The 16,770-nt window shown below is 47.2% G+C and overlaps 1 protein-coding gene across 1 annotated transcript in view; it reads right to left on the bottom strand.

Moving 5' to 3' along the window:
* Positions 1-15,525, bottom strand: part of ACVR2B (activin A receptor type 2B) — a 108,549-nt gene extending 93,024 nt beyond the window's left edge. The window contains exon 1 of the mRNA XM_027686937.1: positions 15,146-15,525. Within this exon, the coding sequence (XP_027542738.1) occupies positions 15,146-15,197 (52 nt within the window). The 5' untranslated portion in view covers positions 15,198-15,525. The remainder of the gene's footprint in view (positions 1-15,145) is intronic.
* Between the last annotated feature and the right edge of the window lie 1,245 nt (positions 15,526-16,770).

Below are 16,770 nucleotides of genomic sequence, written 5' to 3'. Positions count from 1 at the left end.
GAAGAGGTGACCAACATGACGCAGGGCCAAGTCCAGCATCTTATAGGAGGTACCTGATCCTGCAGCCTTGTGGATCTGAGGGCCAATGAACCCACCAGGCGACCAAAGTGAACAGAGCTGCTTTAATCACTGGTGGTGTTCTAGCTCAGGGTAGGGATGACATTTTAGAGCTGACATAGGAATGCTCTTTAAGATTTACCTTTCCTGGGAACATGTCACCAACTACAAGTTGCTCAGGGGGATCAACCACATCTTGCTCTTCATGGGAAGCCACCAAAGGACCAGAACTCTGACATAACCCATCCTTCGAGTGGTACCTTAATGTGCAGCACTAAGAGAGTCAATGGCAACAAATTGGTACCAGAAAAAGACAAAAACAGCCTTTGTTTGAAGAAAGCGAGCAATGACAAATGTTGTCACTGTCCAGCTGGAGAGAGCCAACCTGTCCCTGCAGATACAGTGGCATCAGTTCCTGCCCTGTTCTTCCTTCCCAGGATTTCTTGCTACCAAGTGAAGAGCTGGATTTTTGCTGTTACAGACTTATCCCTCAGGGACATTTAGAAGATGTAAAACATCACTTTCCATTTAAAGAAAAATATTTTCCGGCCTTCAAGGAATGGAGAAAGAAATACAGAAAAGCACAAAAACGTGATCAAGGTGCATTCTTGCACCTGAAACCCCAGGAAACAAATAAAACCAACCCCGTTACATTTGTTGCCGTCTGCCTTCAACTCCCTCTATCTGAAGCCAAGTCTGCAGATTTCACTGGGAGGGAGGGAAGAGAACAGGACAATGAACTCATCACTTCTAACACACTGAAAACAATCTGCTTCTTGGGCCTGTCTGTCCAGCATGGTGATGGAAGGGAAGGAGCAGTAGTATTTCACACTCCTAAGTCCACGCTCTACATCCATAATCAGCTCTCCAGTACCTCCACGCGCTTCAGGAGAAGATCCAAGCAGATTTATAGGAGGCTGATTCTGGATTACTATCCCCAAGGAAATTTTCCTCCCAATACCCAAAGTCAGAGGTTGATTTATACCCAACCTATAATAGACTACATTCCTTAGAGACAACTCCTTGTCTTCAGCCCCGCTGCTACGGCTGCAGCTGGAGGTTTGGTTTGTTTTAACAGTCGTAGAGTTTATAAATACTGAAAGCAGCACTCAATTTAGGCTGGAGACAGTTAAACTACCTTAGACCAACAGGATGTCACACAGCAAGGAACAGTAATGAGATGATGACACTTTCATAACCTAAAGCTTTCACTAAAAACTCACACCTCAAAGAAGCTCAGCCCTTCAGAGCAGAAATGTTCAGTTCTCCTAATTGCTCAGAGAGCAAATTTTTCCATGAACCAGTGAATCCAGGGGAGAACTCCTGAAAAGCACTTGTACCCATTAGGCAGAAACTGGGGAAGTATCAGCTGGGGGGTTGTAAATGAGGTGGTGCTTAACTCATTTCAAATGCCACTGAGCACCTCAGAGTGCACCACACAGTGAGGAGCTGCTAGTGGTGGCACCAGCATGAGGTTGGGAGCCCTTGGTAAGCAGATTCAGGGAAAAACAGGACTCCTGAAAAGAAAGTTGCTGGATACCAGAAGCTCCTGGATAGAGCTTTCTCCATCTTCAAGCACAACATATTCTCTTTTCCAGTTTTCACTTGTTTTTAAAGGCACAACTTCTGAGCAGAGCCACAGCACATGCACCAACCAACTGCAAAACTGGGCAGTGGTTGTCACAGCATCTGTCCTTGAGGTGAAGGTATTTATTACTAAAATAATAACAGCTGTAGGTCTCTACCTCCCTGCATGGGAATGCTGAAGTGATCTAGAGCTCCACATACAATCCCCTGTCTTTGGGGGTCAGGGAACACAGACTTTGATTTTCCCAAACATCACCAAGGGTCCAAGCACTGCTCCCATAGAGCAGTCTCTCTGCATCTGTGCATGTAAATAACAGCACTTTCACATCCCACCAGGCTGGTACTCTCAGATTATCATCTTCAAGATGCATGAAAGTGAAGCTGACAGGGATATTGCAGAAGACAATCCTTTACAGTGATGATTCCATACTGCTGTTCCTGCTTCTGAAAGTGTTTCTAGTGCTGGTGAGTGTCTCAAGGACACAGGTACTCCCAGCACATCATCCACCCAAATATAGGTGATGTAAAACCATCCAAAACCTTGAGAAGGAAGCTCTGCTAAAGCACAAATCTAACTTTTATAGCTGTGCAAAATCAGATCTAACTGCCAGTAACTAGGGAAGATCCATTTATCTATCCAGCTAGAAAAATATCTGCTGGTAAAAGGAATAGCAATCAAACAAAGAAATGGCAAGCATTGGCTATGTTTTACAATGCACAAGTCAGAGCCACAAAAATACATTCCTGGGAGTGCCAACATCCCAATGAAAACAAATCCCAGAACACAAAAAAGGGATAAAAGCACAATATAAACCTCTTTCTTTCCCCCACAATTCTGCTCTGTGACCATGTGCCACAGAAACAGAAATCTGACTTGGGTTGAAGGAGGTTTTTCCCCCCAAAAAAGCAATTAAAACTCTTTTGTTTGGGTTTAAAGAAAAAGTAATGCCAACCACTAATAAACTTTGGGTTCGTGAAGTTTCGTATATTTTTTCAATGTTTAAGAGCACAAACCAAACCGAGTGGCTGCTCTTTCCAGAATGTCTCCTCCTGCTTCTCAACACAAGAAGATGAGGAGGTTGAACTTCCCAGCTCTCATAATCACTGTCACAAACGGGAACCTTCTGGGCAAAGAACACCCCAAAAAGAGGAAACCAGCAACTTTCCATCCCATCTCATTTTCAGACCCTTCTCCTTCATGTAGTTCGTGGAGCAGGAAAAGAACAGGAAGCCGTGACACAAACTCGGACACAAAAGTACATTTCAGAAAGCAAAGCACCAAGATTGATTAGAGTCTTCCACTGCTTTAATAGAGAGCCTAATGATGTCCAAATTATAGCAAAGCTCAATTGTGTAACCAAGGAGCCAAGATTTCATCCTTGATAAGGACATGGATTTCTGTCTCACAGGAGAAGCCTGCAGTTCACTAACAAAGATGACCTTTTATATTATACCCTTCAAGGCCACAATTAGCTGGAGAAATACTGTACTAACTTGGCAACATGAGTTTTTGTACACTGTGCTAATTTTTAGCAGAACCTTGCCAAGACCATTACCATCTTCTAACGAGACAAAAAAAAATACAAATACAAAACCCACTGCTCTCCAGACCCAAATTACTTTCCACAATTCAATGCAGTTTTAATTAAGATGATTAAATTACAGCAAAAATGATTAAGATGATATCCTGCAGCAAACCACTAAAGGTATAACACCTTAATCCAGAAGAACCTGGCAAACACATATTAATGACAAAGTATTCATGAAAAGCTAGAATTTTACACATGAACCAATTTTACATCACTCAAACAATACCTTGGGAGATATTTGTCACAAGTAAAAAAACAGTGACATCCATCAACAGAGCACAGTTTTTCCAAGACTATACAGAAAGAAATCTACACAGGAAAAAAATTGAAAAGGCTACAATTACTTTGACAATGTTTCTACAGCTCAAAGGAATTTGGGGGTTGAAATAAATGGTTTCCTTCTCCTTCCCAGTGCTCCCAAAATCAATTTTATATATAATTCTTTCATTTTTTTTTCTTTTTTTTTTTTTTTAACAGAAGTCAGATCAGAAGTGCATGTGAAATCAGGTCACTGTAATCATCATGTACATGGTACATTTCCACTATTGCCTATTAACTATGAGGTTTAAATGAATGAGGAAAGTCTCAGATCCATATTTCACCAGTGGAAATTATTAATATAAACATAGCACAGCTCAGGTTTTAACCTTACCATCCAACTGGGCCTACTCGCCTTTGGAGAAGGGTAAATGGCATTAAATTAACAGACAGGGTTCAAAAGGCAGCTATATGGAAGCATGGATTCCATTAAGACCTGGAAAAGGATCCTGCTCTGGGCCTCAGGTAGCTGTTGTGGTGCTTCAGCACTGGATAAATTCAAGCCTGTGATCTTGAAGAAATGGTAGCTTCAGTGTCTTTTTAAGAAAAGCTGTACCACTCTTATGAAGAGAAGTTAAAAACCAGTTTATTTCCATGTGAAATCTTCCGGAAAACCTCCACAGGGGCAGAGGGAAAAGACAGAAAATGGTAAGAGAGATTTGCGAAGAGGTGGATGTAACTCCAAATTCTCTTAAAAGTTGTGTCTGAATACATGAGAAGGTACCAAGTAATGAAGGTTTGTCTTGCTCTGGATCTCTCTGCCTCCAAGACCAACCCACACCAGGGGGTTTGCAGAGTTAACTACATTGGAATAAAGCCCCACAATGTAGATCCATTCCCAAAATGGTGCTACACTTTCCATCTGAGACTCCTTTGGGGCTATTTGCTTGTTCACACAAGAGACCTGTTAGCTCTCAAAATGGGGAGATTTCACTAAAAATTAAAAGGAAAAAAGAAATCTGCATGTTCCATTGCATGGCCATACTAAGGAGCTACTAACAACCCCCAGAATCACCCAACTGCTCAGGGATTCAGGACACAAAAACCCTGAAAAGCTCGCAAAGAACAAGTGCATTAGAGAAACTTAATTATTTGATTTTATTTTTTTATTAATATAGCTCTGAACGCCCAGCCAACAGATGGCTTCCTCCCAGTTGTAATGGATCTGGTGAGAGGTGAGCCCCAGTCCAGGTGAGAGGTTAACCTTATATTTTTCTTTAATAGACGAAGAAAAGTCTAAACGGAGAGAGATAAAATTCCAACACAAATCCTCCACCAAGGCCGCTATGAAATAACTCTTTTGTTTAATTATTATGAGTTGGATCGGCAAACACTAGATCCCGATGGACAGAGAGCAGCTGTTACTATAACAGAAAGACATTCATCTTCCCTCCTCGGGACCCTGAAACTCTATCAACAATGCCTGTAAAATGACCCTCAGCCCCCCCCCCCCCGAGTTTTCGCCTGGCTTTCATATTCAGACCTATTTTTAGCCAACTTTATTTTGTCGTACCACGCTTCAAAGTTTTGCACATTAGCTATTTCAAAATCATTTCCGTGCACAAAAAACACCGGGGACACCAGCGGGGCGATTCTGGAGCACAGGCTGCGGGAACGGTGCGTCCCCAGCCCAGGGTTTCTTCTTTCATCAGCAATTCATTGAGAAGGAGCCTACAGACACAGTTACCCAGCCACATGCACTTGCATCTCACTTACCTAACAGGGTAGGAGTGGTCTCATTTACCTCTGAGGATTACAGTTACCTTGGAAGGGCTTCTTTTAGCTGTTACATAATAAATAGCCGATCTGTGCAGGATTGCAGGGGAAAGGAAATTCTATTACCAATAAAAAAAGCCGAGTTTCTCATGTTTGCTTTTAGCAGCACTAACTCTGTCCCATTAGACGACAGTAGAAGCTATGTATCTGCAGAAAATTATCTACAGCAATAAAAATTAGCTGTAAAAGACTTCCACAGTTATCTAAGGTATAATATAAATGTTAAAATGCTCCCCAAGTACGGGCACATCCGGCCAAACTCCAGCTGATGTGAACAGGCACAGTGTCAGGGCATCAGGAGACAACAGCCCTGGGGACAGTACATTCAGTGGGTTGATTTTTTTTTTCCCCTTCCTTTCCTTTTTTCTTTTTGCATCCATCAAAATTCATGCTGAATGAGTTTTGTGCCACCAAGCTGCACCCACAAGAGGAGATGGTCAGTGACAGCAACTGTACTCCTTGAAGGCTCCATCACAAGCTGCTTGTCTTTATCACATGCATAAAAAAGCCTGGAAATTGGGACCGGAGGGCCACTGTGTTGCTTCAAACACTCTAAAAGGTGATAAAAATCTACACAGGAATTTCTTGCTGTAACTGTGCATGCTGATCCATAGGCCCCTGTTTCATGCTTTCACTTCAAGGTGTTCCAGGAGCCTGAGGAGGGGACTAAAGCATGTTTAAGTGAGGCGGGCAAACGACAGCAATCAGATAAAAATGTTCCTTGCCATTAGTTTTCTGTTGCTGGGGGTTTTTTTGGTCTTTTTTTCTATGTGTTTGGTTGTTTTGGGGGGAAAGGGGGGTGTTTTGGGGGTTTGGTTTTCTTTATAAGGGCATTTGCCTTTGAAACGTTTCAAAGGAAGCCAAGGAGCATGGATGAGGCAGCTCAGTGACACAGCATACCCCATGAGAGCATCCCCACCTGAGGGTCCACACCAGAGCTGGGCACTCACAACTCCACACCGTGGACACCAGCAGACAGAGCTGACAACCCAGTAAGGCAGCAAAGTGCCAAATGCACCATTCTGCTCTTCTCAATCAGGTTGTGCTGAGTTTTTGTGCATCCCAGGCTTCTTATGTAAACAGAAATTTCACAGCTGGAACCTGCTCCAGGTGTGTGAGCACCGGTGCCCACTGCCACCACCCAAACCCATTTTTTAGGAGCTGAGCAAAGTGAGTGTTTTCCAGCACAACTGCAACAGGTACTTGGGAAAATGTCTTACCCGGGATGTAGGAATGTGCTTTAACAGAGACTCTCCTACAGAAATAAAAGTGCCTGATAAGCTGTGGGTGCACGTGAAAGCAAAGGATTATGAGTTCAAACTTTAGTGCACCCAAGAGCTGCCCAATAGCCACCGCTGGCCTGTAACTGGATACTCCTGCCACAAAAACCCAAGGACAACTAACTGAATTTCTCAGCCTGCATGTATACAGGGGAATTAGCATTCTTAACCCATTAATTACTCTCAGGAACTACAGTGGCAATACAAATCCCACTGTGTTTCAGCTGCCATACTGAGCAGAGAAAACATAAAGACTCGGAGAAACAAGTGACCCACGTGCCTGCAGGTTGCATTGCCAAGGCTTGGTTGTCCCAAAAGTAAACTTGCCAGGACAAGGCTACCAGCAGCATAACCACAAATCTGCACTTTGCTGAGCAGCTGCATCTCCAGTCAACTGTAGTTTCCCTCTGCTTAGTACAGGGACTCCTGTAAATCCGTGTGGAAATGTACAGGTCTGAAGCAAAGCCAATGCCTACTCGCACTTGAGCGCCCTACAAAGCTCATCGGCTCTTCCAAGACCAGTACCACTGTCTCCTCACAGCTTTCACATTGCAAAGCTCAGCTTGCTGCCTCAGGAAAAGGCCTGAACACCAACTGTGCAAAGCTTAAATGCCCTCCTTTCCTAGAGAAAGAAAGTATCGATGGCAAACAGAGCAACCGGAGAGGGGAGTTTGCAGACGGCTCAGACAAACTGTAGCAACAGCCACCAGCCCGCAGAAGCAACCCAGAGACTGCAAAACGTGAGAGCAGCACTGAAAGGGCTTAAAAAGCCTGAAATAGTCCCATTTTCTGAAACGCTTTTAAAAAGTCACAAAAAGGAGACAAGGGTTTGATTGAACATTTCTCCACTACGGACCCATGGTTGCATTCCTCCCTCCCCAGGAATTCAAAACCATCTACAGAGGTAAATTATGTATAAGCAAAATATTCCTAAAAGCCAAATTTTAAGAGTTGCACACATTACACGAAGCATTTTTTAAATAGCTAATGTCAGAGGAAAGAAGGGTTAGACACCTAGATTGACCATTTGATAGATCAGGCATAAATGGAGCTAACTTTATCCCTCTCATCCACTCAAAGGTTTATCATCTCACACCTTGGAGCAATAAATTAGGAAGAAGCATTACATTAGCACTATTGGCACCACATAGAAATTTTAAACTTCTGCTACCAGTTAGAAAGCAAGTTCTATAATGGGAAAAAGCTTTAAATTAAAAAAAAAAAAATAATTAAAAAAAGGCAGAGGCAATCGCAGCACCTAAGACACTATGGAATTTTTAAAATTACAACCTTTGCCACTGTGGTTTGGGACTCATTCAGCACAGGTCTTGGATTTTGGGTTGGTCCGAAAAGCGCCAGAGACACACTCATTTCTTCCAGTTTTTGTTTATTTCTCTATAAAACTGACAGCAATACGTTCCGTTTCCAGATTTACTGGAGGAGGATTAACTCACCCTCTGTGCTCCCACGAGCACCTTTTTCTCCTTCCATCATCACACAAGGGTACATATTAGAAATAAGAGTCCAGTTCAAAACCCACATCTAAATTTGCATGAGTATCAGCTTCGATGAAAATTAATGTCCCTCAGACTGTAAAGCACTGCATCTTTTCATGAACACACTTTATTCCCCTCATTTAAAGAAGAGGTGCTCCTATATGGATATGTAACTATGAGACTGAGAGAGGAGAAAGAAAACAAAATGACACCTCTGGCTTAATAAAACTACCAGAACATTCTATTTTTCCCAGCAAATTTAATTCAAGGTGGACGAAAAAGGATAATGTGGTGGTCAGAGCACCAATCATGGACCGAAGAGGATGGGGAGTAATGTCCTTGCCCTGCCACTGACTTGCAAGATCTCAGAGACGTCACTCGCGCCAGGGAATACCTTGTAAACTTTTATTACAACCCATAAATTATGCACTATAGGAATAGGATGAAACATCCACAGATACAAGTTTTACTTCTAACAGCTCCTGTGCAAACATTTTCAAAGGCTCATTTCAGCTGCTTAATACACCCCTGCTTCCCAAACCCATCAGCGAGGCAAAAAAGGGTGTTTTAAGTCCAGGCTGCTTCTTGTCCTGCACCCAACCCTGCCTGCACCCAGGCCCATGCCCTCCTGCGAGCAGCCTCCTGCCTGTAGAGCTCCCCTAAGGTCCCAAATTGAATCTGCAGTGAAACGACACATCAAGCTGGAAATTGCAGAATTATTAATGAGATCCAGGTCATTTGCATCTTCCTCCAGCCAGGCACAAACAGGTTGCTCCTTCCTCTCTGTTTCTTTATACACACCTGTGTGCGTGAGCCAGTCCCTGCTTGTGAGCACCCCAACCCAAGAGAAAAGGATCTGCCCAAGAACAAAAGCACACCAGTCACCTCCAGCACAGTGACCAAATTAAAAACCACATAAGGTGGACAGAGTGCACTACTAGATTAAAGCCTGACTTTAACCCACACAGAAGCACTTCCTCACGTGGATTATTTTATCAGTATAGGTACAAAATATTGGTGTGACCTCGTGTGAGCCACTTCATGATGATGCAGCAGGGAGCCCTTGCAGGCAGTATCATTTTCTCACAGTTGGTCCCTGTGCTCAGTGTTTTTGGGGCAGGGACCTTCTCTCATCACAAACAGCACTTTGCAAAAGAGGAGCCGTATTTTTCCGAGGTACCTAGACACCAGCAACAGATTTTTTTCTTAAGTAGCATGATGGACCAATGCCACATGCAATAACCTAATCAGAGTGAGACTCAAATACTGGCAAAATAAGAGGCACTTGTGTGCTAGGGGGAAGCATATTATTATTATTTTACAGTGTACACTGACAATTGCTGCTCTTAACTTTTCATTTGAATTGAAGCTATACTGTAGTAAAGGAGGAAGATGAGAGAAAAGAACATAAAATTGGTGAAAAAGACCAACAGTTATATTCAAATCTAAGCATAAAATGTGCTGTGTCTGCAGAATGCAGGCAGAGTGTTTCATCTTTAATTTACTTCTCTGCCCCTCTGACTACAGTGGCTCCAAGAAAACTTACAAGGGAGACTGGGGGGGAAGTGATGTATATTTTTCCAATATACCTTAAAGGAACAAATGACTAATGAGATACAAAATTATTTCAGAATGAAGCAATAATGAAGAGAAGAGATTAGACATTAGTTGATCCTCAATGGTTAATGGAGGGGAAAGGCAAGGGGAAGAGTAGAGCTTATACTGGTGAATGCTGCGGCCACAAACACCTCTCTTAAACACATCCAATTTCACTGATGTGAAAATCTCCACATGAAGGAACAGGCGAAAAAGAGCTTAAGTGGGAACAGGGTGCAGAATGCCAAGTGCTACACTGAATAATTCAGATCCAGGCAGTGCTATTGGCCAGGCAGGAAAAATCACACTCCCCTGCTAGTTTTAAAATCAAAGGCCAAGGAGGGATAAAAGAGAAAGACAACACCTCTTTAAAGCAGAGATTACACTCTGCAGTTCCCATTTCCCAACTTCCCACAACTGTTTTGTTACAGGGAGAGCGCTGGAGCCCAGGTGCTGCAGTACTGCCAAGGCACAGCACCTCGCTGCCTGCATCCCTGCCCACAGCTGTCTCAGGAACCTGGAAAAAGCTGCCATATGCCTTTTTGACACCACTCCTCACAGCCCAGCAGAAAGAGAAAGCCAACTCTACAGCAGGTACTGACCAGCCCAAGTTGCCTTTGCAAGACTTTCTCAGCACATGAGCAGTTCTCCAGTAGCCAAAGCTGAGGGTAAGAGCCCATGAGGGCTTTCAATTGGGTCTAGATCACCACTGAACTCTAACAGGTTCTCTCCCCTACTTTCGCCCTTCCCAAAGTACAGGAACACTTTTCCAGTGCTGGCTGACAGGGCTGGAGACACGGATTTCCAGGCAACTGACAGGAGGCACCATGAGGAGGGGCCGTGCCCAGCACTGGGTGTGGTACTCTCTGGAGAAGGGGCATCCAGGGTCTTACCTTGCCTTGGCCATGCACAACCAGAAGCAGGAGGTTACCAAGTCACTTTCACAACTTTTAGACTACTATCCTGGGTGTGTTTGGTAGAAAGTTGTTATATTTTATTGGGCTTCAAAGATCCAGCGTTCCTAAAATCCCATTTAATTCTGACTATTCTACGGCAGCTCCACAAGGTCAGCTACTCTTAACACTGAATTTTAGAAATGCTTCTAAAAGCAGGTCCTGCAACATGACACCCAAAGTACATTACACTACAAGGCCCCAAACATGGAGTAACTTTGACTTATTTAATTTTAAAGGTGTCCCAGCTTTCTAGGAACAAGCACCATGTGGGCAGAGCACACGAGCACACCTTTGACAGGTGCCCAACCTCAAACCCTCTCTTGTCACTCACCTCCTTTGCTCTTGATAAATATACATCCCTTGGTTCCTTTTACACCTGCAGCACTTCTGCAGAGTGACCCACCCCATGGACAGGAACGATGCAAACCACAGCAGTGGGATTCCTGAACTGGCCCCATCATCCCGTTACACAAGTTCCAAAAGATGTGCCTCTTGGAACTTCTCTTCCATCTCAACCTGTGCACTTGTCCTGCTTCCCAGAACTAGAAAAAGCCAGGAAAACCTTCTGGGGTGATCTGCAAAGCAAGGAGTGCGTGCATGGGGGTGGGGGAAAATGGCGGGAGGGAAAGAAGAGAATAAAAACAAAACAGAACAAACAAACAAACAGAAAACAAACCCACACAACAACAACAACAACAACAAAAAAGGGAAGGAAAAAAGAGTGAGGCTGGCCCATCTCTTTCTTCTCTACCATCTATTCAGAGTCAGCAGGGGAGGTCCACAACTGTTGCGTCATGTAAAGCACAAAAAAACCTGACAAGCGTGTTTTAGCTGATGGAGAGCAGAGTGGACAGGAGGCTGGTGACAGCTCGAACGCGGGCAGTGCGAGCCCTCCGCTTTAATTGGCTGCTTCTTCCTATCGCATCGAGCGAGCAGCAGCCTCGCAGCCTGCATGGGCTGCCCAAAGGCACAAGAAATGGCAGAAATTTCAGTGTGTAAATACTTTAGTTAACTCCCCAGGCTCAGGTTAGACCCTTGCAGTGGTGCAGGGATACAGAATTTTTAACCCTGCCTGATCCAGAAAAAAAAAAAAAAACAAAAACACCAAAGGAAAGATGCAGAAGATGCTTCGAAATGGAGAGCGGGGAGAAGGGGGGAGTTAAACCACAGGCTATGCGGGACCTGGAGAGGTGTTTATAAATAATGCCACTAAAAATAATACACTGCTCACCGGCACCTCAAACATAGCATTTTCTTCACCACAGAACTCTGACAATGGTTATCGCAGTGGTATAATTATCTAGATTTGATGGCCGATTAAAAAAATATATATCCCAAACACCTGTTCAAGAGTTTTGTGTTTTTAAAGGCCATTGCCATTAACCTTGGGCCAGCACTTCATTGTGTTTAATTAGCAGGCTAATGAAGCCAGTTTTATTCCCCTTCTCAAGCACAAGAGGATAAATAGAAGACAGTGAAAGAGGAGACTAGATCCATTTGCAGCACAATTCACTGCTGCATGGCATTACTTAAACTTGCACCAAAATAAAAGTAATGTAATGGCTTGGAAAACATGTTAGCAATGCATTCTGCAAGACAACTCCTTTTACACCTTCTGTATTTTCCCAAGCTCATCGATTAAAACATGATTTCTGAACATTTGGGCTGCAGAGAATTTGCAAACAAAGGGCTAAAAATGAACATAATGTTTTCCTCAATGAATCCTCAGTACTCAAAAAAAAAAAAATAAGCATAACAGATTTTTTTTTTAAAAGAACAGCAGCCCGTGCTTGCTTTGTTACAGTCAGCCAAGGTAGCGATGAGAAGCATCAACAATGGAGGTCAAGCGATTTTCGAAAAGCCCACCACTTTCGCACAGCCCGAACATGTACACACACAAAAGACATACTTCAAGCAAAGCCCAGTGCTCTGAATCCCAGCAACACATTCCAACTTTGGGTATCTGAGCTTGTTTCCTTTTTTTTTTTTTTTGACTGAACAGCTTTAGTTAAAACTGGACAATGAAGATCGTGTTGATAAACACTCATAAATATCAGAAGAAGGACAGAAAGGCTTTAAAAGACAGGGAGGAATTTACAGAATTGCTTATGCACTGATTTAATGATTCAAGAGGACCTTTCCAAATATAAACAGAATTATATTTATTTTCTAGGGTTTCTTTATTGTATTTTCAGGGGGAGAAAAAGTCAGCATAGGTATGCCCTGTCAGATTATCCTTTTCATAACATGATACATTTAAGAAGCTTTCAGGGTTCATTTTTCTTAAAGCAATTGCTTTTTTTCCTCCAACTTAGATTTCAACCACTATATGCACAGAGCCATAGGATCAGGTTAAAAACCAAACCCAAGCCAAACAAAAACCCAACGCCATACCCAAAACAAAACCAAAAAATCCGGAAGCCATCTCCTTTTATTGAATCACCCGAGATAAAAGGATTCCAAGATATATGGAAAGAAAATACAATGACCATAAATCTCCTTTATGCACATAATAGAATTTTCCAGCCAGGAGAGCTGTTGTGATGAGAGCAACGCCGAGCACCAGGAATGTTGCTGGCACATACACACCCCCCCTCGCCTGCTCCTTCCAAAATACCTGCTCTCCTCGGCACTGCTATGTAAATACAAACCCGCACAACCCCCTTCCCAACACATGGAAACAAAGCTGCGTACAAGTGTCCCAGCGATCAGATAAAAAACCCCGAGCAGGCTTTGCTCACCAACGCATTCTTTTTTTTTTTTTAATTTTTATTGTCCGCTCCCTTTTTATTGCCACTCACACACACACTTTCGGTGTGACTTAAAAAAAAAAAATAATGAAGCGCTGGCACTGTCGGTAATGGCAGAGGCAGGCGGTGGCAGCGCATATTTAATGGGCACTCGGAACAAAGGAAGCCCCGGCTGCAGGAGCGCCCCGGGGCCGGCTCCGCGCCCGCTCCCCCCGCTCCGCGCCCCGGCCCCGCCGGGCAGCGCCTTCCCCGGGGCGGGGGACATGGACACGCACACGCGGGGAACCCCCCCTCCCTCCCTACCCCCACCCGCTTTGCGATACAAGGAAGCCGCGATGGCAAAAAGCCGCCGGGAACTCCCCGGCTGCCCATCGCGGAGCGGGGCACGGCTGCAGCATCGCTGCCTCCCGCACCCTGTTCCCGGGAACCCCCGGACGCAAACAGCCCCCCTCCTTCGTCCCCGCCACCCTCCCGTGCCCCCCCAGCCCCGGGCCGGGAGATGGAGGGAACGTAACAAGTCACTGCCCAGCGCCGGGGTGGGGGGCTGCGAGCTCAGCCCCGGGGGGGGGTCGTGGTGACCAGGCAAGGGAGGGGGCAAAATTGCTGCCGCCCCTGTTTCCCCGAGGGATATGCAGCGATAATAAAAAAGGAATAGGAAAAATAACAATAACAGAATCAAAAAATTTTTTAAAAAGGAGGGTAAGAGGGGAGCGCGGGGATTTCCAGCGTGCCCGCGTTTTCAGTGCTGGGGGAGCACAGGGAGTCTGACCCCTTCCCCGTCCCACCCCCTCCCGAGGGCTGCGGGATGGGGCACCCCATGGAGACCCTTCCCCTCCTCCCGAAGCGCTGCCCCGGGTGCCCCCTCCTGCTCCCACGGCTGTGTCCGGGCTGTGGGCGAACTTCCACCCGCGTCCCTCGGCACAACGCGCACCCCGCAGGTTGGAGGTGAAGTTTGGGGACCAACCCAGGTCCGTAAAATAAACGGGATGAAGAACACACAAAACAAACACCCTCCGCCTCAGAAGCCTCCTCCCGAGGGATGCTCCCCCAGGCACCCCCTGCCCCGCACATCCCCTTTTTCCCAACTTTCTCCCAGCTCCCAGCGGCGCCAGCCAGCCCCAAAAGGCTCGTTCCGTGCCAACCCCTACGGGACCGCGGCGTCCCGTGGGGCTGATGGGGAACCAGGGGGTGCCCTCGGGGCGGAGGGGGGTCCCCCACAACCCCCCACCCCGCGTTACACAACCGCAGCCCGGCAGGAGCGGGGCGCACACATGGCCATTACCTGAGAGACCCCGCACCATTCCGGAGCGATCCCCAGGTCTCCTCCCGCTGCTCCCAACTTCTACACCCACGCAACTTCCTCGGCTTCCCCCCCCACACGCCCCAGCCCAGAAGTAAATGCCCATTTTTACAAAGTTTCCTCGAGATCGCGCCGTGTTTACATTGCCATGAATTCCCACAGGCTGCCTGGAGGGAACAAAAAGCAGCACGGGGAAGGCTCGTCCTGCGAGCAGGGAGAAAACGGAGAGGGAGGGCGAGGCGATGGAAAGCAAAATAATCATAATAATAATATTAAAAAAGGAAATTAAGCCGATGGCAGCGGTGGGGGGATTCCCCAGCTCGGGTGCTCTGCTCTGCTGTGGAGGGTGGCTGCAAATAACCGCACGGCCCATTCAATTCTGCATTTGGAGACGCGACCGAGAGCCCGGGCGGGAGGTAAACACGCCGAAAGGCTCTTACCTGCACAGAAAGTTCCCCAGAGCACGGCGAAAGTCAGCCACGAAGCAAACATAGTCCTTTACTTTTTTTTTTCTTCCTCGCGTGCACCTCTATCCCCAAGGGAAACAAAAATAAAAATAAAAAGATCGAGCGCGTGAAAAGAGGGGGGAGAAGCGCGGCTCTGCCCTCCCTCTCGCTCTCAAAAAGAAAAAATGAAGAAAAAAATCCTGGGGGTAGGGGGTGAAAAAAAAAAAAAAGAGAGAGAGAAAATCGGATTTAATTCCTTCGCAGTCGCAAAATGTATCCAGTGGAGACGAACAGCCAGGGGACGGTTCGACCTGCTCCTGCCCGGCCCCACGGTTCGCTCCCAGCTTTCCAAGAGTTTCTTTCCCTGGGCTTTTGTGCTGGGAGCGCGGCGTGCACCACACACCGACTCCCCCACCTCCTACTCCTCCTCCTCCTCTTCCCCTTCCCCCTCCTCCTCCTCCCAACCCAGCCCCTCCGGCTCCCCCAGCAGCGAGGGGCGAGCGCACACACGCACACGCCCCCCCCCTCCCACCCCCCGGACCCAACCCCCCCCACGCCGCGGGTTCCCGCGCAATGCACGCGCAGGATTTGGTCTTCCCACCCCCCCCTTTTTCCCGCACACACCCGCGCATTCCACACCCACCATTCCCCCCCCCCTTCCAACCCCCGCGCAACCCACGCGCGCTCCCCGCGCCGGCAGCGAGCGGGGAACCGGGACCGGGACCGTGCGCGGTGGTACCGACCCCGCATCCCGGGCGGCTGCGGAGCGGCAGGCAAGGGCCGGCGGAGGGGCTGCGGGGCGGCGGTGCGGGGCCGGAGGAGGAGAAGGAGGAGGAGGAGGAGGCGGCGGGGGGCCGCGGCATCGCGGGCTGCGCGGGGCGCGGGGCGGCGGGAGCGGGGGCGCGGCGGGAGGTGCCATGTGCGGGATGGGCAGGCGGGAAAAAAAAACAAAATAAAGGGGGGGGAGGAGAGGGGAGGGCAAGAAAGGGAGGTTTGTTGCGGTTTGAGGGGTTTTTTTGTTGTTGTTGTTTTGTTTTGTTTTTTTTTTCTTTTAATAATTAAAAAAAAAAAAAGAAACGGGGAGGGGGGGAAAAAAAAAAAAAGCTGAACGGCGTCCAAAATGGCTTCTAAAAAAAGGGAGAAGCCAGCGCGGAGCCAGCGGGGAAACCCGGATGTTGGATACAAAGGGGGATGGAAGGGGCGGGGCGGCGCGGGGGCTCCGCGGGCGCTGAGTGGGGAGCGGCGCTGCCCGTCACGGCCGCGCCCCGCGGGGAGGCCCCGGGGGGGGGGGCTCGGGGACCGGAGGGCGACGGAGGGGGGTGTGGATAGGGGCAGGGTTAGGGGCTGGGGTCTGCAGGGGGGAGGGTTAGGGGCAGGGGGTGACGGAGGGTGTGTGCGAAATAGGGCCAGGGTTAGGGGCCGGGGTCTGCAGGGGGGCAGGGGGTGTAGGAGGGTGTGAGTGAAATAGGGGCAGGGGGTGGCAGAAGGGGTTTAGGGGACAGAGGAAGTGTGAATAGGACGGTGGAGGGGACTGGAAGGAGAGGTTTCGGGGCTGGGGGTGGCGGGCGGAGAGGTTTAGGAGCAGGGGTTGGCGGAGGGTGTGTTGGATAGGGGCAGGG

The sequence above is a fragment of the Neopelma chrysocephalum genome, unplaced genomic scaffold (genome assembly GCF_003984885.1).
Source record: "Neopelma chrysocephalum unplaced genomic scaffold, ASM398488v2 Primary Assembly neopelma1_72, whole genome shotgun sequence".
NCBI lineage: Eukaryota > Metazoa > Chordata > Aves > Passeriformes > Pipridae > Neopelma > Neopelma chrysocephalum.
Note: the sequence above shows the minus strand (reverse complement) of the source record. Positions and strands in the feature narration are given on the sequence as shown.